Genomic DNA, 25,773 nt, shown 5'->3' on the forward strand with positions numbered 1-25,773 from the left:
TACCGGTTACAGACACCCAGACACAAATGTGCTCACACTCACCATCATCATCATCATCAGAAACGGAGGCTTTAGCTACAGTGGTGTCTGTACATGACCACACACACACACACACACACACACACACACACACACACTTTTAACCTTCTCACGCAAAGGCAGCTTGTTTGACTTAACCACTGCAGCTTGTCCTGTTCCGGATCCATTGATTGAGGGTATGAATTCTCTCCACCTTGCTCCAATCGCACACCTGTTTCCGAGTCTCAAACACTCTGTCAGGTCACATCACATAATGTGACATCAGGTCAGATGAGGTCACTTCCTCTCCTAATGTCCCTCCCCCCTCCCTTTCTCCCTCCCCACACTGCAGAGGATGTGATTGTGATTGGATGTAGACTCTAGTTGATATTGTGTGTGTATATATATTTAATCAGATATATATAGATATACTGTATCATTTCAGATGATTTGTGATGACTAATTAAAACACACACACACACACGCAGGTGGTAGCTAAAGTCTGGAACAGATAGGGTTGGATCAGGCCCAGGTCTGTTTCACAGCTGTCTGCTATCTGGGGTTTGACGACCACCAAAAGGGAATTCCTCAGTCTGGCCCATATAGGGAAGCCCTGCTGACAAGCACAAGGAAGGGACAGGGGGGTATAGCCCTCTGCCCTGTCTCCACAGTTGCCCCAGTTGTCCTAGTTTACCCCCGACCACCAGAACCGCAACTCTTACCCCCGCTGCGTTCCAGCCGTTTGTTGTCTCTCTCTCTGCGTGTCCATGGAAACGTTCTCTGCCAGGGGCCGTCCACCGCCAGGCCAGCGAAGGGCAAAGCTAGCAGCAGACACGCACACGCACTTTGACCTTGACTAGGACCAGCTCAATCAAGCCTCTGTTCCTCTACTGAACCCTGTTAGCGTTCGCATCCTGTGCGTTTCCCTCTGACCCTTCTACCATCTGCCCCAGCATCAAGGCTAATCAGGCTAACGTGGCTAGCAGGCCTGCCTGATCGACCCACACAGGAACCCATCTGTTGCAGATCCGGTCTGAATTAGGGGCTGGGTTTGTAGAAGAGTCGACTGCCATCTGAGAATGTTAGAGGGGTAGACGGTACGTCACTAGACTGAGGTGTGGCGTCGCACCTGCTAACTGAAAGACCGAGAGGGTTGAGTTATGTGAAATGTGTGATCGTTAATTGACTGATGTTCAGTAAGCCTCAGCTTATAGATGTAAAGTCCAGGCACATGGGAAATCAGTGTTGTCGGCCATGATGTGTTGAATTGGCTGCATCCTCTCCACTCTAGACATTTTACGTATGTATGCACGAGTGGGGTCCCTTAAGTTATTTCGCTTGAAACCGATACGTACGTCAAACTAACCTTAAATATTGTATTGATGCGGATGCATTCCCTATGTAGAAAAAATCCTGTGTGTGTGAGAGTAGATGTGGATACATCTCTATGAAGGTTTGAAGGGGCACAACCGGCCTTTGGTAACGGAAGCTTCTAGAAATAATCTCGCCCCGATCTGCTCTAGGGTCAGCTGTTACCACAGTTACAATCCCAGACCCTTACATCAGCTGTACTGTTTCAATACATACACACACACACACGGGTAGGTTTTAGCTGTTTTGTTCTACACACATGCATACACATACACACACACACACACACACACACACACACACACGCAGGTGGTAGCTAAAGTCTGGAACAGATAGGGTTGGATCAGGCCAGGTCTGTTTCACAGCTGTCTGCTATCTGGGGTTTGACGACCACCAAAGGGAATTCCTCAGTCCTGGCCCATATAGGGAAGCCCTGCTGACAAGCACAAAGGAAGGGACAGGGGGTATAGCCCTCTGCCCTGTCTCCACAGTTGCCCCAGTTGTCCTAGTTTACCCCGACCACCAGGGCGCAACTCTTACCCCGCTGCGTTCCAGCCGTTTATTTGTCTCTCTCTCTGCGTGTCCATGGAAGCACGTTCTCTGCCAGGGCCGTCCACACCGCCAGGCCAGCGAAGGCAAAGCTAGCAGCAGACGCACGCACGCACTTTGACCTTGACTAGGACCAGCTCAATCAAGCCTCTGTTCCTCTACTGAACCCTGTTAGCGTTAAGCATCCCAATCGTTTCCCTCTGACCCTTCTACCATCTGCCCCAGCATCAAGGCTAATCAGGCTAGCGTGGCTAGCAGGCCTGCCTGATCGACCCACAGGAACCCATCTGTTGCAGATCCGGTCTGAATTAGGGGCTGGGTTTGTAGAAGAGTCGACTGCCATCTGAGAATGTTAGAGGGTAGAGCGGATGCGTCACTAGACTGAGGTGTGGCGTCGCACCTGCTAACTGAAAGACCGAGAGGGGTTGAGTTATGTGAAATGTGTGATCGTTAATTGACTGATGTTCAGTAAGCCTCAGCTTATAGATGTAAAGTCCAGGCACATGGGAAATCAGTGTTGTCGGCCATGATGTGTTGAATTGGCTGCATCCTCTCCACTCTAGACATTTTAATGTATGTATGTATGCAGTGGGGTCCCTTAAGTTATTTAAGCTTGGAAACCCGTCGTCACGTCAAACTAACCTTAAATATTGTATTGATCGCGGATGCATTCCTATGTAGAAAAAATCCTGTGTGTGTGAGAGTAGATGTGGATACATCTCTATGAAGGTTTGAAGGGGCACAACCGGCCTTTGGTAACGGAAGCTTCTAGAAATAATCTCGCCCCGATCTGCTCTAGGGTCAGCTGTTACCACAGTTACAATCCCAGACCCTTACATCAGCTGTACTGTTTCAATACATACACACACACACACGGGTAGGTTTTAGCTGTTTTGTTCTACACACATGCATACACATACACACACACACAAACACACACACACACACACACGAGAATGGGTTTTAGCAGTTTTGTTGCGCACACACACACACACACACACACTTACACTTGGACCCCTGTTACCTTTGCTGTGCCCCATTTGACTGCCTACAGATGGTTCCCATTTCAATCTGTGTCTTTTTAAAGGAAACTAAGTCTCTGTGGTGTGTGATATACCCCCATTTTATTTAGATTTTGGTTTCTTCCTCTGCAAGTGCACTTTTTGATTGTTTATATATACTGTACCTACAGAAGAATTGTACAAATTTCTAGTCATTTAAATATATGGCGACCTACAGGAGGAGAGTCTATAGAAGTAATCATTCCTTACTAAAGAGCAACTGAGGAGGATTTTTTGTTTGTTTGTTTGTTTGTTTATTTAGTTGTTTAATTCATCATGGTTGGTTGCTTGAGGCCTGTGATTGGCCAAACTATATCACCAACAAATTACACCACCACAAATTAAGCACGTGGTTTAGTAACACCTGGCTAAGTTACCGCAGAGTATGTTGTAAACCCTCCTAATTGAAGAGCGCCGACTTCATCCTCCCTGCAAAACTAAGCCATGGTGCTCTTCTTTTAGGAGATTTACCTCTTACTCAGAGTTAGCCTGCACAGGTTTGCCGCTAAATCATAGACTTGGAATACCCTCCTGGTGGCCTGTTTTGTGCTGATGTTAATGTTTATGGCTATAAGAAGCACTTTGTTACGGATGACTGAAGCTTAGACGGTCTCCCTGCCGAGTATGATAAACACTCTTCTGTATTTTCCTGTTGATTCAGTACACATGTAACAGTGGATGTGATCGTCCGTTGTTTATAAACTGTCAACTGTTTCCTTGAACAGTCTGTATTAACAGATTAGCTGAGATAACATGCTTTAAGCAATCACCGCTGATGTGTGGCCGTTACACCAAAACGGTTTACAAGACTTGTTGCTAAAAAAAACAAAAAAAAACACACTGCATCTTTTAACTGTACAGTGAAAGCCACAATTGGCTTCATTAAAGTGAATGTTTTTAAGTTTGATTCTTTCACCAACCCAAATGGCAGTTTAGTCCCGAGACCTAGCCGGGTAAGAACCAGCATCCATCTGGATTCCAATGAGTAGGACAGGCCCGAGGCACTGCACAGAACCTCAGTTGTTGCTTAGTAACCAGCGTGATTCATTCATCTACAGATGCTGTATATCTGGAGTCATGTATGCTGTAAATAGGATTGATTCTAAATGTTGGGTTGTTCAAGGGGAGGGTGCTTGACTTGATCTGATTTTGTTTTAAAGATGGACATTAAGTAAACTTTGCTTGGTTTTAAAAAAAAAAAAAAAAAAAAGTCTCCTCTGGTTATTGTGTGTGTGTGTTTGTGTTTTCATGGATTGAAGCATCAAGTCCCATGATGGAATACTTTCTACTACGTTTTGCAAGCCCAGAAACACACATTAGTTGTATGCACTACTGTTGATGAAAAAGCCAGTAAGAGGATCTCTGCTTCACTGACCGTAGAGTTGTGGTCTCTCCGCTGCTAGGAAAAGGTCATAACTCAAGGTTACTAGGTCTTGGGTCAACAGGGCATTTTCCAAGAAGTGGGAAGAGAGCAAGATCGTACAACAGGAGCAGCCGTGTACCTTCATGTGCGTAGAGTGCCACTCTCCACTTTTAGTATTGAAGTTATTCAAATAAACAGAATGTGCTTTATCTTTGACACAAAACAAAAGATATCGGAGAAGAGATATTTACATCCATTCACTGCAAGCAGGGTGTGTCAGGAGTCAGTAAAAGTGTGTGTGTGTGTTTATTCTGTGGTATTAATGTCTGCAGATGACACAGATGGATTACTACAGCACAGATGTGTGTTACATGAGCAGATGTATCGATTAGGTCATCAATCCCTCCTGTGACCTCATAGGGGAGTTGTGGTGCACTCCCAGGCATTTTTACCCACCGCCACTAGGTGGCAGTACACCATTAAACACTAGCACCAACACCCTTCCCTTAACATACAGAAACCTATGAGACAATTAAATCCACTAAGATGAAAATGAAAACAAAATCAGGACTGTTACTGACACATTACATTTTATTCCTTTTAAGTACTTCATCTGTTTTTGAATATATATGTACATAGATAGGGATGTCAGTGGCAACAACACAACAGACACACGTTTACTCTGTGCACAAGTTGACCATTGAAACACCAGCACGATGCATAATAGATGGGACATTAATGCATAAAAAAACAATACAAGAAAGAATCAACTGATCACATACGCTTTTATAAAACTGAAGACCGGTGTCATGCCAGTAACTTGAGAAAACACCAGCTCTGATGATGCGAGTAAACCGGCGGTTGCCATGGTGGCAACGGCAGCATCCTAAAGTGGAGTGCTGTGGACAAAACTGCTAATGAGCCGCGCTGGTTGTGTCTTCTGGCCCACTAACATCTCGGACTTTACTCCTCGCTACGCTCCATGATGTGGCTGGGTAGTAACGGCCAGACACTACCAGACACTGCAGAGGGGTGGACTACACAGCAAGCAGACTGGCTTACCCAGGACACTTAGGGGAGTAATTGCTTATCTCTTTTAAAAAAAAAAAAAAACACACTACAGCAAGCAACTATTGTTTCAGAAGTGACGTGTTCTTTTGAGATCACTTAAGATCTTCTTACTTCGAGAAGCCAGTAGCTTTGTAGTATTACCCAGAGGATTTTGTGTCGTGTGTCGGTTCTATACGATGTTTGTTTTTGAGACCTGTAGTCTCAATCATAGCCCAATCAGAATGATCATAATTAGCTCGTTTGATTTATCATATCATTGGACCATGCCCATTTTGAGAAGACAAACTAAATACACTACAATGGCTGTCCTAAGCGCAACTACAGGTTTGCTTGTAATTACTAATGAACCTGCTGTATATGCTATTTCTACAGTGACATTTAATGACATAAGTGCTACAGCCCAAAACAGACTCAGGCAGCCTATGTGTGTGTGGGGGTAGTTTTGTCAAAAGCACACAAATCTACCATGTGAAAATAAAAATAAAAACATGGCAATAATTTCTCTGCCCAGTGCTTGCTTCTGTAGACTCTGGAAGTCTGGGCTTGGGAGTCCACAATTGCAGGGCAGACAGGAGACTGACCAATCTAAGAGTGGCTTTCCCACTGAATGGATAGAGGGGTACGAAGCAGATTGACTAGACAGACTTGGAATGGTGAGGGGTTACAGAGCTTAACAGCGCTGTAATGGTCTCTTTGATTTCATACATCACTCACACCATCAACATCACGCATCCTACACACATACGCAATACAAAAAACAAGAAAAAAAAAGACAAAAATAATACCTTCACAGTACTGCAATAATCATGAAGCACAATAGATCACTTGATATTTTTCTAGTCATTTACTAACGTTACTGTTCTTGTCAAGTGGTGGTTATCATGAAACCACGTTACGAGTAAAATAGTGTCTTGCAGCACCAAACTGTTCAGCCTCCAGGTTGTATGATTTCACCCTTGTAAAAAAATAGTGCCCAAACCTCTGGTTTTACCATCCCACCCCAATTCCCATATATGTGCCGATGTGTCTGCGAGTAATAGGACAACATTGCCCTCCATTAAAATCATGTTGTTTGATGCTGAACCAATCAGACCACACACAGAGATGTGAAAAAAATAAATAAATTCTTCCCGGCTGGTAACCTTTGCTGTAATTGTAGCAAAAGGTCACTGTGTAATACTGACCTCAGTAAAGGCTGCTTTTGCATATAAGACACCGAAGATTTGGGATTTGGGCTGAGAGAGCAGATTACTGGCAGTCGACACCCATGGTGTTGCTTGTTAAGCCTCTATGGTAGTGCTGACGACAGAAAAAAATTTTTGGGGGGTGGACGTGTGTGTGTGTGTGCATGCCTACCTGCCGCTCACAGCGTGCGTATTCTCATGAGAATGATCCAAAACAAGGAAATGCATGTGGATGAACATGTGGCAACTAAAGAGGGTGGGCTTCTAATGAACAGATAATGAAGGAGATGAATGGAAACAAACACACACACATACACACAGAGAAAACCCACACATCTTCACAACATCAGTTTAGATCAGCTAAGTGCTATGCAGCAAAGATGTCCACCCACGCACTGAATTAGGCGTCCTGAAAATTCCCCAAGCCTCAGAGTCAGCACTGGCAGGCCTGAAGTCCAGTTGTGGTCTTCTATCTTTGCAGCACAGCACCCAAATGTACACACATTCTCTCTCTCTCTCTCTTACTCACACACACACACACACACACACACACACACACACACACACACACACACACACACACACACACTCACTCACTCACACACACACTCACTCACTCACTCACTCACTCACACACTCACTCACCGACACACACACAAACACACATTTAGCAAGGCTAAACAGCCTGCTCCATAGAATGTCAAACTAGGTAAAGTTGCGTTCAGGTGATGAGATACCACGTCACACGTCATGTGTGCACGCGAGTGGGACGCCCCATCACCATGGAGACGGACACGTGAGCGGGCCGGCTGGCCCTGGACGTCTACTCGAGAGACTGGAGCATGAGGAGCTGCTTCAGCACCTTGGTCTGGCTGGTCTCCCGGATCTCACCGGCCAGGAACATCTCGTCCACCACCGTGTACACCTGACACACGGGAGGGCAGAGATGCATGGGGTCACAACACACACAAGCGCAATTCTATACAAAATCTCATGCACCACTGTGTACACCTGACACAGGGGAGAACACAAAGGATCAGAGACACACAAGCAAAAAACAACACACACACAACAATGGTCGGAGGGTTTGGGGTTCACACAAAACACTCTGTTGTTTGTCTCAAAGAACCCTGGAAGACTACACTTTTGAATGCTTTTATTTGTATCTGAAAGGCAAGCAAGGAAAACAAGATCTAAATACTCTGAAGAGTCATTAATAAGGTGACAGGTCTACACATACACACAAAGACTCCTCTCTCTACTACAAAAAGACTGCTACACTTCTTTACACATCTCTCTTTCCTTACTGCAAGTCTGCTGAGAGATTTCTTATTGTGCTAAATGAACAGGATATATGGCACCACTATTCCTCAGAGTGGAAGACTGACAGTTCCAGATGCCAAATAACAACAACTTCACAAACTCAGATTCATTCACTCTCATATAGCACACAAAGCCGTCCTTTATCAGGTACGAACAGAAGGCTCATATCCGCAAGACAATCACTAGCCGTCTCTCGAGCAGGCAGCTGCACCTGTGACTGATAGTCAGTTTAGGCAAGCTGCTGAAGTAGCTCTCTCTCTCTCTATCTCTGTCTCTCTCTCTCTCTCATATATCCGCTCTTATTCCTCCTCGCTGTCGCTTAAACAAGGCATGCTACTCGTGGGGTCGTTCTGGTTCACAAGTAGGTGGCTTGCAGAAATAGCAGCCGCAATTAGACAAGCAGCAGCTTCGGGGTAATTACCAAAGGCGGCTACTAATTGCTTACCGTTTTCTCTTAAAGAAGTTCCTCTTTTTTATGTCCAATCTCTCCCACACAAACCTGATGCAGTTAAGCTTAATTGACTGACTGACTGTAATTAAACATAAAATGCCTGCTACCATGGCAACACTTTATTAGCATAAACAGAGTAGGGTAGGATAGAGAGGAGCAGTAACTGTTTATGAATAGCAGGTTCCTTGAATGGTCTTGTCTATTCTCATTTACATGTGAAAGCTGCTGTATGAATTTCAAAAAATGGCAGACCAAACAATCAGGCTTATGATGTCTTAAAGAGCTTTTTGCAAAGTTTGCATAGTTCACAACTGTTAATTTTCAGTTCCAGCCATCTTAAACTTCAAAATACTGCCAGGTTCGTATTGTGATCCCACTGTGAATATTAAATGCAATTTCACTTCATTCCTAGGCTACGTCTTGGAGAGAATGACCAGAAATAGAATTGTCAGTCAATGTAAACCAAGCAAATCAGAAATGCATATTTGACACAATAGGTGACAAAACTACTAGAATATTTGACCCGACTGGCATTTCTTTCATCCCCTATCGATGTGAGTGCAATATATCGAAAGAACCATTGCACAAGGATGATCCAACACACAAACGTAATACTATTGACTTAGTACTATTAATACTAGAACATACCTTGTAGAAGTTGAAGACCAGGTCCAGTTCGCACACATTGTGGAAGTACTCATTCAGTACCTACAGGACAGAAAACAAGAAGAGAAAGTCCGTCAGGCTGAAGAAAGAACTCAGGCCTCCTTCTGTCTGTATGACTCAGACAGCTGGCTGTATGGGAAACATGCTCGTCATCAACCCGGCCAAACTATGAGTGCCTCAGTTGCAACAGGAAGTCTTGGCCCACTCTGTGCCAGGGAGCTCATGCAGAACCACTAGTTTACGGGGTTTTGCAGTTCTGGGTCTCTCTAGGGAGACTAGCGGCTAGCGCACTGACCAAACCAATTGTTAGTTAAAAGGCAAACAGAGGCTAAATAGTGGGGGACGTGTCTACTTTGAAATTGAAACATTTTTGTGTATTATGAAAAATTTAAATGGTAACAGCTCCATGTTTGTTCACAGAGAACCATCATTTACAGGTGGAGCCCACAAATCTGGTGAATGGCTGTTGATATTCAGCTCCAATGTCCACCCCTCCCCTCCCCATACATCCGAAGCAACATGTTTGTTGCCTGGGATTGTTAATGGCTCATTCCAACATGTCCCAGTTACTCTGAACTGAACAAAGTTGAACCAGTTCCTGAACCACTGAGCCATTTTGGTCTCTGTTTGCCGAGCTGACCTGTTCTTCACTGACCCACCACCTCCCTCTTTCTGGCCAGCGGGACTGAATGCTGCGGACGCACATAGGCTTGAAGCCCTATCTCTGACCTCAGCTATGCTACTCTACCAAGGAGACGGGGGGAGGGATGTTTTGATGAATGGTCAGAGGAAGTGCCGGCATTCCGGGTCACTGTGCTCCCGAACTCCCGAGCATGGTTTTCCCTTCGCAGCAACTTTCAGACCAGTCCAAAACTCCCATACACTCACTCTCTCTCACTCACTCACACACGCGCACCCTTGTGAGGCCCTCATTGTTTCACACAATCACTGGTGTTATGCTTACTATCCACAACTTCCTATTCAAAGCTATGTGGCAAGGACTATTTTAGCACAGATATTGTATACTGTGCCGCCTGAGTTCAAGAAATGTACTGACTTGAGGTTGCAATTGAGATTAGAAGTGACATGCCATAAAAAGTACTACATAAGCAGGTATGTTACACCTGTGACCTCAGGCAAAGAGGGATGGTGTAAAATCTTAATTTCCTTGTGGGCTGCAAAATTAGCCTTTAGGTAGGAGGGAAGGACATGTTTGTCGACATAGATCACAACAGATGACAAACATAGGACAGGACATATTTCTTAGCTCATTCTGTGCACTGTCTTCCTCTAGATGACCAAGTGCATGAGGAACACCACAACAATCTCTCACCTCCACAAAATTATGGATGCCCTCCAGGTAGGCCAGGTTATTATCTGTGACGTCCACACAAATGCAGAAATACAGACCAGCATATCGCCTGTAGATGATCTTGAAATTCCTGAACTGCAGAGACAAACGCATAAAATAAAGAAGGGAAACGATTACTGGTAAGTATGTCAGAATGTGTAAATGGAAGATTTGCTACACATGCAGAAATTCTAATTAGAGAAAGATCACGCAGAAATTTACAGGACAGACAATTTTGGTATTTCGGTTTTATTTAAATGAAATGGGCATCTATAATTCATGTGACCCAGGTGTGTTCTCCCCGTTTTAATCATACCTCCACAAAGTTGGTGTGTTTGGCATCACGAACTGTCACCACCGCATGCACTTCCTCGATCAGCTTCTGCTTCTCGTCGTCATCAAACTGCATGTACCACTTGGCCAACCGAGTCTTTCCTGCGCGGTTTTGGATCAGGATGAAGCGGATCTGCAATGTTAAATCGAGGATAACGTTAGTCGGTTTCTTCATCATAAAGGTCATATGAGCACATCACATGACTTAGCTGTCTTGCTAAGCTGATGTTGGAAAGGTCCCCAACACTGCACAAAGCCGCACACCCGTTATACCATCCGTCACATCATTCAAGACAATATTGTTATTCCTTGAATTCTCTGACACTTTATGTAAACTTCAAATCAGCCGTGTTTTACGTAAAGCTAGCGCTGGGTAGCTTGATAGCTAACACCACAGCTAAATCAGCTGACTAGCCTGCACATCCTAAATGAATCAGTCGATTAATTTCTAACACTTTAGCTATGGCAAAGATATTAAGCGACACACAAACGTAACGCTCACATGAAGGAATGCATGTAGTATGACCTAGTGCACTAACGTTACAACTCTTAATGTTTCCCCACTAGCATTATCTTCACCTAACATTAGTTGTCGTAGCTAACGTTGCATTGCATTATGTTAGCTAGCACTATGGAATGCATGGACACCAGCCACGATTAAATCTGGGACATAGTCATGGCCAATTTATTGTTATTGAGGAAAGTTCGTTTTCTATGAACGAATAACTTCACTTACACCCAAGCAAGAAGAAAATTGTTAGTGGATAAGCTCCGCTCATTAACAAGCTAACGTTAGCTTTGCGGCGAAAAGCAGATCAACATTAGAGCCATGCTAGCGTGCTAGGCAGATTAGGTTAGTTCAGCGATACCTTCTTATATAGGCTTATAAGAGTAGACAACGTACCATTTTGTCAATTTATTGATGTACTTCTCTTCTGTTGTGTGATGAAAACAACGTTTTTAGTATGAATGGTCAGTTGAGAAAAACACTTCCCCGGCCCTCTGCTTCCCCGCTATTCGACGCCGTCCGTCCAACAGGATGTGTTTGGAAGGCCCCGGTAGTCGGAGATGGACAATGTAGTTGTTCAAATTCCAATCTGCTGAACTCCTTTCCATTTCGAAACTACAAGTCCCAGTATGATTTTCATTTTGCAGTGAAAATGTAATGACGTAGCCACTTTTCTCGGGCTAGGTTTGGCAGAGGAAAATAAAATGACTTGGGATTTTAATGTAGCAATATTAACTTAAATATTACTCAGAAAAGCCACTCATAAAAAATAAAAAGATAATAAATACAACACAAGCCTAACTGATGAGATTTCTATTAAAATGTATTGAATCACACCCTTTGTTTTAACATGCTTAAACCATGCATTGCTTTGCTTTTTACAGTTTCTTTATTGTAGCCTAACTTGTTTTTTTTTTTTAAGTTTTAGATATTGTAGTGGAAGAGGAGTTCCTAATATCTAGAGGTGGTAGGCTATTAGCGCTGGTAGAAATAGAAACATAATTGTCACTACATGAATAGGCCTATGGCATATTCTGTAACTGTCGGCTATAAAATCATTTATGAGTGTCTATGTGTCAAGCTTATCCTCTTCACCGACCAAAATAAAATTCACAGGTTCTAATGCATTTTAGTAAGAAGATGGCAGATTTTCAAAGCAACAGTAAATCTGTATGTATGTTGACCAACTACACTTTGTGAAATGTTTTCACAGGAAACCAGGATTGATATATAATTGTGATGGTGCATGATCATAAAGATAAAGACACTATCAGCCTACCAGACAATGCACTAGAGTTCTGTGGACGGGATTGGAAACTCTGCAAACATGTTATAGAAAGCCTTTTTACAGCATTGCCAACTATATTGCCCAAAAACACCGGTGAGATGACCATCAGGGACAACTCCTGTCTTTTAGTTACCCTAACAAGTTACCCTTTTTACCACTGCTTTAATTAAAAAAGTAATAATCAAAATATAGGCCTATACATTCTGCCATTATAGACATGCATTGCAAATGAACAAGTAACAGAGTCCGCTTTGCTTTTCATCAGCAGCTGTTTCCACAGAGTCAGGACCCTTGGTTTGTTTGGTGTGCCAGAGATTAGGCTATCAACCGCAGAACATTGTCCAGACGTCTTGGACAGCTTTTCTGCACATTTTCAGAGGTTGAGACGCAGGGGTGGAGACGTTGAAGAGAGAGAGACAGAGAGAGTGTGTGTGTATGTGTGTGTGTGTGTGTGTAAGAGAGAGAGAGAGAGAGAGAGAGAGAGAGAGAGAGTGTGTGTGTGAAAGAGAGAGAGAGTGTGTGTGTGTGTGTGAAAGAGAGAGAGAGAGAAAGAGAGTGTGTGTGTGTGTATGTGTGTCTGAAAGAGAGAGAGAACGAGAGAGGGAGAGAGTGTGTGTGTATGTGTGTCTGTGTGTGTGTGTGTGAAAGAGAGAGAGAAAGAGAGAATGCGTGTGTGTGTGAAAGAGAAAGAACGAGAGAGAAGAGAGAGAGAGAATGAGGTGGTGGCGGGGAGGTGGAGGACTATGATTGTTGGGAGATTGCACAACTGCACAAGGCAAGAATGTGGTGACCCCTGGGACTTAGAAATATTTCAGCTGAACTCTGGAGGTAGGAGGGAGTTTGGGGGAGGGTAGACAAGATGGGTTGAGGGGAGGGAAGAGGAGGGCAAGGGGGTGGCACATACTACTCAAGCCTGCCTTCGTGCACTTTGGTCTGTTCACACCAGCATCCACACAGCCTTGTGGCTGATGTGGTCCGATGAAAGTTAATGAACTGATAAACAAGAAAAACTGAAGCGAACGGCTATGCTATTGTTAGCCATGCTATTGCTAGCCTGTGAGAAACCCATTCAAAAGAGTGTTTGGGCCCCAGCTGTGGCGCAACTGACTGGGGCACCTGCACTGTACGCCGGCGACCCGGGTTTGATTTGGTCCTTTCCGGATCCCACCCCGACTCTCTCTCCCACTCACTTCCTGTCATTCTCCACTGTCCTATCAAATTAAAGGCATAAAAAGCCCAAAAATATTTTTTAAAAGAGTTGAATGAAATGAAATAAAAAAAACACTGTATGTCTAGCATGGCCTTTCCCCTAATAAATAGAGGCGGTTGGTTGTGCATACTATGGCTATACCGCTCCAAAGGATCTGGGCCTAGTCAGGAGTGAACCTGGATCCGGTTACCTCTGTCATTCCATGGCTGTTGTTTTCTAGCCGTGATTCATGGGTGTGCCCGCACGGGTAGTCTTGCAAACAGCACTGCCCTATTTATGAGAAGGTAAAGAGGAAGCCTGTAAAACAAGTGTAGATTAAAATGAAACTTTGACCCCTTCTTCTAATCATGCGGCATGTAATCAGGGTCACTGGAATGAATAAAACCATGACTTGAATGATGCCTCAGGGGGACTGGGGCCGTGGCCGTGGCCCAAGACCCGACTGGCTATATGCTGAAGTGACTGCCAGGCTGGCAGGACAGGACCAAGCACTGGAACTTGAGCCTATACAGGAATCCAGCCGGCCAGTTGTTCCAATGCAAACCCACTGAGTAGAACATGAGCAAAACAGGGAGAAAGTGTGTTTCTGTGTAACTGCACTTTATGGAGGAGCTGGAAGGAAAATAAAAAAGCTCTTGTGCTCATGATGATTCTGATGATGACATTAGATAGCACATTTGTACAGAAAGACTCAGCATTTAGGGGTGTGACCTTTCCATTTTGAAAGAGAGAGAGAGAAAGGATGTAGAGAGATAGAGATAGAGAGATTTGTGTGGCAGTTCTGAAATGAACTGACATCTGTTTAAGTGGTTACACAACAACCAGGTTATGGCATGGCAGCTTGCTAAACTACATCGTTGGAATTTCTCTTTGTCTCCAGAATCACTAAGCTCTTCACAGTAGCCTTCACCTCTTGCAAGAGGCTTATAAACCCCTACAATTTTATGGGAATTCTTGGAGTGGAACTTTCTATGTCAGTATTAAATTCCTAGCATTTCTAATCCAATTGCATGTATTCAGATCAATTTAGAAATGGAGATATAAAAATAAAGATAATAGTTCTGTTGTAAATGAATGCCTTATACTTTGAATAGGCCTACAATATGCTACCCAAAATAACATAGTGATAAAATACTCATAAGCAATATGATACATGCATTATTTGATAAAAACAATTTAGGTATATTGTTAATACTTGCCATTTATACAATCCACATTGATTGATCTACTGTTGATGGCTGACAGCAAGACCTGAGTATATAATATCATATTTGTATAATAATATGTTTGTGCTGTTAATAAGTGTAACCCGCAAATTACATGTAAGCATTGAGTAGCCTTTATGTTAAAATATTGCCGTTAGAACAGAGGGATTTAATCAATCCATTTGTGTCATTTTAGTCAACTTCATCATTTGGATTTGTGCAAGCGCGTGGGTATGTGTTTTGTGTAGGCCTATTCTAACTAGTCTGCGTGGTTTTTTTTGCCGTTTTTGCAGTAGTGTCCATGCGCCGCTGGGCGAGACTGCGCTGTGGTTGTGTGCAGAGTTCCCATTCTCCCAACAGAGAGGGAGGAGAGACTGCGAACGGGAGAAAGGCCGCCATTACTGGGAAGCTGGGGGAAAAATACATTTACACTCTCGCATACATACACACACATTCTCTCACGCACATCGGTTTGCAAACGGCTTGTCCGAGGGAGTAAAACTAACTAATATGGAGCTGTCGGGAGGAGTCGCATTGTCGAGCCATATGCTGTGAAAGCAACTTAAACGTGGCTCGGCAAGGGAACAGGCATGTCCAAAGTGTTTTTGGAGCGCAACAAAGGAAATAATAATTGGTCAAAAAACAACGTGGTGAGCCCAGAGGAAGACGCAGCGACACAAACCTCTGATTTTTGTTCCTTCTACGCCCCCTCCTTTCAAACAAGAAAATCCAGTGGACCACATACCGACATCTAGGATTGTTTTTTCGCCGGTCGAAGCCTGTATTTCTCCCTTTTAGCATTGGGGTGGAAGAGAGCAAGAACCAAGAAACTGGGAAACAAACTTTACGCGACTGAAATGGAAGCGTAATTTGGATAGGAACACTGTTTACGCATCAGCAAAAGAAAGGGAACTAACTAAGCCATTCTAAAGACCTTTTGTCGAACTGCTATCTATCTTGGCTTTATTCTATTTTTCCTCCCAGCCGGCCCGGGGTTTGCTACTTCAGTGTCCAACAGAGACCAGCAGCGTACAAGAGGGAGAGTAAACCGGAGAGACGGAGGAATGCTATGGTATGTAACGTTACTAGTTTTATTTTTTTATTTCGGATGTCAGTGTTTTCCAACTTGAAAATAACACTTGCAATCGCGGTGTTTATTGATGCACTGCCGAGGTTGAAACGTGAATTGCTCGAGCTTCCATGTGTTCTCAAACAATCGGTTGAAGAGGAGTTGGTGTAACGTTAATAAAAAGTGACCCTGTTTTGGTCGAGGGAAAATGTTCAATGTAAAAATAAAAGCAGTTTGGTCTGGACTATCGAGACTTTAAGTTAAGGGAATTTGTCTCCAGGGGTCTGCAATTCCATGCCATAGACTTTAAGCTACTCCGGCCCTACCCAGCGTACTTGTTTGTATTTCTTTAGCCTGTGTGTCGCTTCGTGCAGTTCCTTTCAAGCTGAAATTCGTTGCTCAGGTCTATGGGTATTCAAGGCCGAAAATCCAAGTGTTTTAACTGTCATATAGCCTTTGAGTAGAGTTTAGATTGTTAATAAGGCACGTGAAACATTCTCATTCCCACCAGCTGGTCTGGACACAACTTCCATTTTACTTTTTCGTATTATCGTCGTTGGGTCTTTTCAGTGCTTATTAACAGGATGGAAATCGGTAGAAGTCAGTGTCAGTGTCAGTGTGTTCACTTAAGCAAACAAGCAAATATGGAATTCGGAGGGATTGCATTGCATCACCCATGAGTGTATTGACGTTTCCCTCGTTCCGAGAAAGAACTGAGAGACTAGTGGTCAAGGCCTCTGTTCAGATTCGGATAAATACAAAATGTGGGAAGGCCTTGCAACCCGAGCCTGCAGCCCACCAGGACCTGACGCCGAGATCTGTTTTGACTCGGACGTTTTTCCTTCTCTCTGTTTGTGTGTGTTCACTTTCAATATCCAAACATATGGCAGGGTTGGTATGATTATTAAACGCACGTTTCAGAATCGTGATTTTATTATGAATGGACAGGAGGATCTTCCCATGCGGTTCTGCTGGAGTCTGCCTCTCTCGACCCTACGCAGAAAGGGTGAAAACCCTACCGTAAACACATATCCAAAGACAATGGAGCCTGATGAACGACATGGACCGATGTGCTACCATATCACGCATCAGTCAGAAACTCAATTGACTGGCCATATCCCGTCCACTGCTGCATTTTGGTGCCTGTTTAAAAGTGAGCTTTGTTCACGTTTTTTGTTGTCAGGTGCCGCGGCTCCGTAAACAGTGCTGGATTTTAATTAGTGGTTTTGTATCATTTGTTTTATTTACCCATGATGTAGACCGCAGATTGTTATCAGAAGCCCTGACATTATGATGTCAAAACACGCATCTTATTGGCCCATTAGTGAACTACTGATTAGTGAGACAAACTGATTTTGAAAGTCGTTCGGTCGTACCTTTATAACAAGAGTTTCCCCTAGCGCGTACGAGGAAAATGTGAGGAGCTGGATCCTTTTCCTGTCTCTTTCCGCCCATTGAATAACCCAGACTGCAACACTGGAGGCATGTTCACCGGGCATGTTGTTGGAGACGGTTGACATTTGTGTGTGTGTGCTGACTGCTCCCGCACATGACGTGGTTGATTTTCTTGATATTAAGCAACCCATAGCACTTCAGAACGCCGTCTTTGGATACAATGTATCATAACATTCATTGATTGAAGTAGTTTCACAGGAACAACCCCAGTTTATTATGTGGCAACATTCTACAGAACTGACCACGCGTGTCATGTAGACCTGGTTTATGTGTCTGGGATCTTCTGTCTGTGAATAGTTATACTTTCATCATGCAGTTTGTTCTCAGTAGAGCTACCTTCGTGACTAATGTCAGTAATGTGAGGATTGCTGTGTTGTGTGTGTGTGTGTGTGTGTGTGTGTTTCAATTGTAGTCAAACCAAAGAGCAGTAACTATATATCCATATATTGTGTTTACTTCTCACAGACTGAATATTTCTCACAGACTGAGTTTTCCAGGCTACAGTCTTCCAGTCTGTGTGACATCAAGTGTCTGTAGCTGTTTTTATTTCGGACTTAAAACCAATCATGTCTTTGGGAGCAATAAGGAAGGCTGCATTTGAGACTGAGAGCATGTTGTAAGTGGACTCCAGCCAGCAGGATTGAGGTATTTGGTAGCCGGAGGAGTCAATCGAGTTGAAATAAGCCCAATGTCCTTTGCTAGGGGTCACTCAGTCAAAAGTTGATAAAATCCGAGGCAAATTCAGAGGGGGGGACGAAATAATATCTGCCCTTTGTCGCCAGGCTGTGAATCGCCTCGAGATGGCATACTAATGATTAACTTCAGAGCTGTGACTTGGCTGATTTATGTTTAGTCATACAGTATGTCCAGCAACTCCTCTGTTGGGAGAGAGTGTGTGTGTGTGTGTGTGTGTGTGTGTGTGTGTGTGTGTGTGTGTGTGTTTGTGGTATGTTTTAAGTGTATACAAATGACCACACCTTGTGTTAACTCACAACTAAACAACAGCATTCCCTAGCTGTCAGAAGCTATACAGCGACCAAGCTCACAAGCATTCACAAAAAGTACGATCACTTTTGGCCCACTAGTGACACCGTAGGAAAGAGGGGAAAAAAATGTGAAGGAATCCTCAGCCAAATGCCAGGGAGTGTTGTTATTGCGAGTTAGAGGGAGGAAGTTCCTCTGTATGAGAGGGCTTGCTCTGGGTCTCTGCCCGAAGTGCGACACTGTGGCGGACAAGACCCAGATGTGGCCCAGACCAGAGTCATATAGACCCTTTCAACAATAAAAACAAAAACAATGCTTTAACGTTTATTTGGTTCCCAATCTAATTCCTCTGCATTAAGATAACATATGGAATGTTAAAACGGAAGCCTTGTGGCCAACTATGATGCTGATAATGGAACTCTCTTGAAAGGGTCTATATTTTAGTTTGTACATATGTGACCTATTGTGTTTAGATGCGAACGAGTGACTCAAAAATTGGATACAATGGTAACATTTGCTTCTGGTTTTTTATGCTGTATTACATTGGTATGTTCAGTCCAAAATGGCGAAAGCGCTATTGGCAAAAAAAACCCCACCAGTTTCGCCTCTCGGTACTTCTATACTAGTCTCTGGGTCAGAACCGTGTCGGAGCCAGACCCAGGCCGGATTCCGCATCAGGTCAGAAGCTGTCCGACTCCTCCCTCCTCATGCTCCTGTAATATTGGAACTCCCACCCACAAGCCCACTCCTCCGTTGTTGGTCGTTTTGGAAATGAAATTCAAAGTCAACGTAAACTTTATATTGTCATTGCTGTGCATACACGTTTATATAGTAAGATGAAACGGCGCTGCTCCAGTTCAACAGTGTATGGAATGCAGGGAGTGAGAGACTCTTTACAGACAAAGTAGCACGTTTCATTCTTTATCCATTTCAATATCGGCTTATCGGTGGAAAAAATGACTGACACCGATTATTATAAAAATAATAAATATCGGCCCTAATAAAAATCGTCCCGGCCGATAATTGGTCGACCCCCTTGTTAACTTCACCAGCTGACAATTGGATCGGCCAAGTTTGGCTTTCAGAACCTGCCGTTGTGAGTCTGTGGTGCTTTGGATAAAAGTGCCAGCTATACCGTTCTGCTAAATACCAATCAGAGTTGTGTAGAATCATCCATAAGAAGAAGCACCCTGTTCCCTCGTCCTTCCGCCTCTGTCCCCAGGACAGTCACCCCTCACCCTGCCCGGTGCAGGCAGACTGCAGTGCTTATAGATAGATAGATAGATAGATAGATAGATAGATAGATAGATAGATAGATAGATACTTTATTGATCCCCAGGGGAAATTCAAGAAAGTGTAGGCCCCTCTGTGTTGGGTGACACCCCCCCTCCTAGAATGCAGCCGGATCTAGGCCGGCAGTAGCTCATGGCAGCCCCAGTGTCATCTGGTCTGGCGTCGGTGCTGCCGCGAGCCCCTGGGCTGTAGAAGCCAAGAATGCAGGAAGAGTTTCACCATCTCCCAACTGTGAGGCCCCCAAGCACTAACAATAACAGAAATGTTCTCTCTCTCTCTCTCTCTCTCTCTCTCTCTCTCTCTCTCTCTCTCTCTCTCTCTCTCTCTCTCTCTCTCTCTCTCTCTCTCTCTCTCTCTCTCTCGCTCGCTCGCTTTCTCTCCATTTCAGTTGTTTTGGGTCTCCACCCCGCCCCTATCACAGATATTCATAGAGTTTTGAGATTGTGCACTTTCGTGTCTCGTAAAAGTCTTTTCTAATATGGGGGATGGGGTCGTTAGGGTGGCAAGTCTATGGGATTGTCGGCCATGTTTCTTTTTGCCATTGAGAAGTCGTGGGAGAGTTTTTGGGGATTTGTCAGTTCTTGCAGGTATGTACAGAGGATATAGTATGTCATGGAGCGATTGTATGGTGGAGGGGAGGAAAAGAGAGAGATAGAGGGAGATTTTTTTTCTCTGATTCTGATCAGTGTGAGGAGTAGGAGTGGCCGCTGGCTTACTGTGAAATGCAGGCGCAAACGCACAGAGCCGATAGCATGGCCTGATAAAACCGTCCGGACTCCTGTAAAAGAGCATGTGTGTGTGTCTGTGTGTGTTAGTGTGGATGTGACTGCATGCATGTGTGTTTTACAGATGAAATTCCTCTTGTTCCTTGGTGTGGTCGGACTTATCAGTCATGTGGTGCCAGAGCATCGGCACGAGAGGCATTTTATTTCCATCAGGGTCATCAGATGGCAGCTCAGCTTAGTCCAGGTCAGGTCAGGTCTGGGCCCTGCTCTGGCTCGGCTGTGGCGCAGGTTTTGGCTAGAGGGCAGAATCTGCTTGACAATCAGCAGCTATCTGTCCATGCTCCACCTTGTCCTGTCTTGTAGCGCACACACACACACACACAGACAGACAGTGTGTCTTTGTGTACCCCCCACACAACCCCCACACATACATAAAACACCCCCACACACACACACACACACACTCACACTCACAGATTAAAGCGAGTCTTTCTGTGCTGGTCTCCTAATATGGCCCCTGTCTGGGTCCTCGCACTTGTTTGTCTGTCCCCCTGTGCTCTCTGTGGAGATGTGTGTTGATAAGGACCGGCGCTGTCTGGTTATGCTGTGGGAGGAAGCCTCGCCGGCCTGCTTAATGGACTTCCATTTGCAGCGGCAGCAGCGAAGGAGTGCAGTGGTGACCAGAGTAGCCATCACCCGACTGATGAACCTGTGCGCTTGGGGCGGCTAAAGTGAATCATGTCTGCTGTCTCTCTCTCTCTCTTTCTTTTTCTTTCTTTCTCTCTCTCTCTCACACACACTCACACACACTCACACACACACCCTCTCCTCAGGGTTAATTTTCTTCAATAAGAGCCTGCGCCTTTCAGCCGGGACGAATGGAAAGCTGTCACCTGCTGCCAAGCGGCTCTGATTATTAGTGCTTAGTGCTCGCACACACACACACACACACTTCTTGCAGTGCCCTTTCGCTGGTCGACCGGGGAGGCTCCATCAGGTCCCGACCTCAGACACATGCCTTGTTATATCCAGGAATGTGCGAGAGTGCTCTTTTATTTCCCCCAGGAAGTTGATTTGGGACCGACTTTTCTTGACTCTAATTTCTCCATTCTCGGTGAGTCTGTGACGGGGTGGCAGCGGTTTGTGGGTTTTTTGGCAGGCCATGTCACTACTCTCCTGTTGTAGCCATTTCTCACACCATTGTTTCTGTGAGTTGAATTGCTGGATGGTTTGTTTGTTGTTCTGTTCCTCCAGTCATGTCGGGCTGCTACATCGGACTGTTGACTGACCGCAGTGTTGTGTATCGGACAGGTGACTGTGACTGACCACAGTGTCGTTTTGATGGATGAAGAGGAAGGCTGTGTTCAGGCTGTCAGTCAAAATCAGCTTCATGGGAATATCTAATCGGAATTGGGTCATATGTAGCAAGAGTGAACAGCCAAAAATGACATCAAATGACATCACATCTTTCAGTACTATTCAAATAACAATTTTGATAATCCGTCTAGATATGACAGCTCTGAATACTTAATTTTTACTTGATTAAAACCGTCACCGTCCACCCTTCAAAATGGAAATTTGCGTACTGTAGGCAAACCATTTATATTTCTATCCTGTCAATTGTATAAATCCTGTGACGCAGTTTTAAGTTGTTATGAGAGTAAATTATCAACCTAATTTTATCATCCTCTATGATTGATTGATTTTGTGTAATGTCAACATTACTTCTGAGTCAACATTACTTCAATGTCATTACTATAGCAACGTAGATAAGAACAATGATGAGCATAGCCACACAGAGATTGGATCAAAAGTAAAGGTAAAGGGAAGAGACTGGTATTTAGCAGACGCTTTAAAGGTTGTATCAGCGAATGCAGGCCCAAACTAAATTGATCACATTCATCTAATCTTTCCAAACGATCCACTAGCTGCCCGCCCCACAAGCAGGCCGTCAAAAAACGTGTATCTGTAGGCAGCCTAGGCTCTGAGATCTGCACAGAAAAATAATTGCTACCAATAATTGCCATAATTTACCATAATTGCCAACCTCTTAAAGGCAAAATAAAGTGTTCCAACCAATAACCGTCGAGATGTGCGTTCAGGAGAGTTTCAATTGCACGGGGGGGAGGGAGTAGCGAGCTAGCTCTCTGTTTTGTTTGAACGTCAACAGAAGTGACGTTACCCCGCCATCGCTGATGCAACCTTTAACAGGGCTTAACGTGTTCAGGCCCTGGGCCAGGCCGTTTAAGATGTGAAAATAGGCAAGATGTCTTCAAAAATGTCTGATAACTTCAGGCAGAGAAATCCTCCAATTGCCATCTGTCACATGGGTAAGTCAGTCAGGAAGCAGTCAGTTCTCTGACAGCTTGTCATACTGTATGTAACATGCATGGTCAGTCAGGTGTGGATTTTGATCAGATATGGCAAAAATTGGATTTAGATCCAAACATTAGAATCTGAACATAGGCTGACCATTTCTCCATGGTGCATACAGTCTTGAAAAGAAATTTCAAATACTTTTTTATTTTCTTTCTTCCAAAACACACACACACACACATCCACACATCAAATGACCTTACTCCAGCAATGCTGGGAGTGACTACATGTAATATCTGTGCGATGTACAGCTTAATTGGTTTTGTTTCTCGGGAAAAGGACAGGCGTTTGATTTGAGCGGAAAAGGCTGCGCTGCGTTTGGTTCGATAAAGCCAGGAGCTAATTATGGAAGCTTATGAATGTGTAGGCCCAGATTACTGTGCCGCCCAACTGAATGGAAGCCTTGTTCTGGAGCCGGATTACGCTGCAAGGGGAAAAGAGCATTTTGTAATGACTCTGAATTTCTACTAGGAAATGCGCTGGGGGTGGGTAGAACCAGTGCCCCCCAACGCACTCACCCATCTGCTGAAGGCTACAGGTCTGTGGGTGTGGGCGAGATGACTTTCTTTCTCTCTCTCTCTCTCTCTCTCTCTCTCTCTCTCTCTCTCTCTCTTTGTCTCTTTTCCCCTTCTATCTTTTCTCTTTTGCTGTCTCATGTCTATATTTCTGCCACACCATCTTTTATTTCTTCACCCTTTCGTCCTTCTCTCCCTTTGTCTCTCCATCTCTCTCTCTCTCTCTCTCTCTCTCTCTCTCTCTCTCCCTCCCTCCTCTTCCCTGTGGTGGTGTACATAGACACTCTGCCCTCGGTGAACATTCATCTGAAAGAGATCTGCGTCACCCAGAGAGCGCAGCTTCAATCAATATGAAACTGGATATGTGGTCTGTTAATGGACGCCGCCACTGACCCCACCTTAAAAGACAAGGCTTTTATCAAATGAGAATTGGCATACGTCTTCCCCGAGAAATTAGCTACAACTGCGCCGGGGGAGGAGAGGGGAGGGGGATGGTTATAGTGGTGGTAGAGGAAGATGTGTGTGTGGAGGGTGCCTTTGTTGGCTGCTATAGAATTCCCCCACCACCGACTCCCCTATCTGGACAATGGAGGTCCATGTCGGTCATTCTGAATAATGGCCATGGAGATGGATGTGTCAGGGTACCGCAGATGTGACCTCTGACTCGATCTGGGCCTGCCAGCTCAGCTACCAAACTTATGCAAGAGGGAGGCTCAGGCAGATGTATAGCGCTAGAGTTAGCCTAGCCTAGCCTAGCTTAGCTTAGCATGGCATGTCTGGCATCACCTTCCAGCGTTTGCCACTGCTGCCCATGAGGATGAAATCATACACTAGCAGTCAGTTTCATCAGTTTGTTCTATCCACTGACTTTGCCCTTTAGGTGTGTTTGTGTGATAGCTGAGTGTTGTATGTCTGGGAGAAGGTTTGAAGGAGGCCAAAGCCCCTTACAGCTGCCCTTGTCAGTCTTCTGCCAGCCTGAAACACCTAATCTTTCTTCAGTAACATCTGTCTGTCTGTCTGTCTGTCTGTCTTGTCTGTCTTTCTTGTCTGTCTTTCTCTCCAACTCTGTATCCCTCTCATCCGCTTCCTTGAAGTTGTTGCTGTTATTTTGTTGTACTGTTGTTGGGATGTCGTACAAAGACCCTTTCAGTTGCCTGTAATTGTATGCAAAACTGCGTGCGTGCGTGTGTTTGTGTGTGCATGCATGTGTATTACACAGGCCATTGGGATGGGGCTCACCCATTTCCTAGTGTGGTGCAGGCTGTATTAAACACATCCCACTCTCAAAGCATTAGACTGTTACCTTCCCTAAAACAAAACACTGGATTAATAATCCCAGTGAATTATGGGGTATAATCCATAACGCTCTGAGAGATGGACGCACCGCACTCACTCAACACCGTAATCCTCATTGTGACTTCATCATGACGGAAGAGATGGAGAGGGGGGGGGGAATAAGGAGAATGAAAGAGAGAGAGAGAGATGCACATCTGCAGAGTTTAATTAGATGTGGCAGGTTTAATCACAAAAGAGATGAGCAGTCAGATGACAGAGAGAGAGGGAGGGAGGGAGAGAGAGAGAGAGAGAGGGAGGGAATTAGACTGGGAGGGATAAGACACGTTCCTGAAATTCTCATCTCATGGAATGTTTCAAACATGTCACTTTTCCTCCTTCGCCAGAGCACACACACTATCCCTGTCAGAGGCATGAACTGCAAGGGGCATCTGGAGGCAGCTGCTCCTCTGCCGTGTGTGTGTGTGTGGTGGATGGCAGCTGACAGGGATATTTGAGTGCTGTGTGTGTGTTGGACAGATTGGATACCTTTAAAATGAAAGGGTTAAAATTTTGCAGTAACTAAAGTCAGATATGATATGCACACACAGACATACACACAGAAAACGAGACCAAAACTATATCCAAATCAAGATCAATTATGCGTTTCTCTACATTTTAATTACAATTTACAATTCTCATATCATTTTCTCATAGCTTCCACTAACTCCCCCCATGACATTATCCCTGACCCAATACACTCCTTTGGCTTAATAGAGCTCTGTGTGTTTGTTTGTTTGTGTGTGTGTGTGTGTGTGTGTGTCAGTCACTGATGTGTTGTTTATATGGCCTGTCCAGTGGGCCCCATCCCTGAAACATGGGCTGCCATCCTGAAGCGCACAAATAAACACTGACCTCCTGTAGGCACTGAGCATGACTACTGTGCAACTCACTCACACACACACACACACCCTCCCTCTCTCTCAAACCGTGTCGGCTTTATTTATCCGTCTGTTTATTTATTAGACGTGGCCGTCTCGCCTGAGCAGAGCGGCGGCAGGCGGCCATTTTTCAGCTGCATGACGAGCTACTCTTATCTCACTGGTTGCTCTAGAGACCTGGTGAGGTGGCA

At 44.6% G+C, this 25,773-nt stretch overlaps 2 protein-coding genes across 2 annotated transcripts in view; one reads left to right on the forward strand and one right to left on the reverse strand.

The window, feature by feature from the left end:
* Positions 1–4,935: 4,935 nt before the first annotated feature.
* ap2s1 (adaptor related protein complex 2 subunit sigma 1) lies at positions 4,936–11,796 on the reverse strand. The gene is made up of 5 exons (XM_048265385.1): positions 11,646–11,796; positions 10,725–10,874; positions 10,391–10,504; positions 9,040–9,099; positions 4,936–7,542 (listed from the first exon to the last, which is right to left on the reverse strand). The coding sequence occupies exons 1-5, from the start codon at positions 11,646–11,648 to the stop codon at positions 7,441–7,443; spliced, it is 429 nt and encodes a 142-aa protein (XP_048121342.1). The 5' UTR covers positions 11,649–11,796; the 3' UTR covers positions 4,936–7,440.
* Positions 11,797–15,216: 3,420 nt separating this feature from the next.
* Positions 15,217–25,773, forward strand: part of arhgap35a (Rho GTPase activating protein 35a) — an 88,657-nt gene continuing 78,100 nt past the window's right edge. The window contains exon 1 of the mRNA XM_048265383.1: positions 15,217–16,024. The gene's annotated coding sequence lies outside the window, so the exon portion shown is untranslated. The remainder of the gene's footprint in view (positions 16,025–25,773) is intronic.

This window comes from Alosa alosa, chromosome 15, assembly GCF_017589495.1.
Source record: "Alosa alosa isolate M-15738 ecotype Scorff River chromosome 15, AALO_Geno_1.1, whole genome shotgun sequence".
In the NCBI taxonomy this organism is placed as follows: domain Eukaryota; kingdom Metazoa; phylum Chordata; class Actinopteri; order Clupeiformes; family Clupeidae; genus Alosa; species Alosa alosa.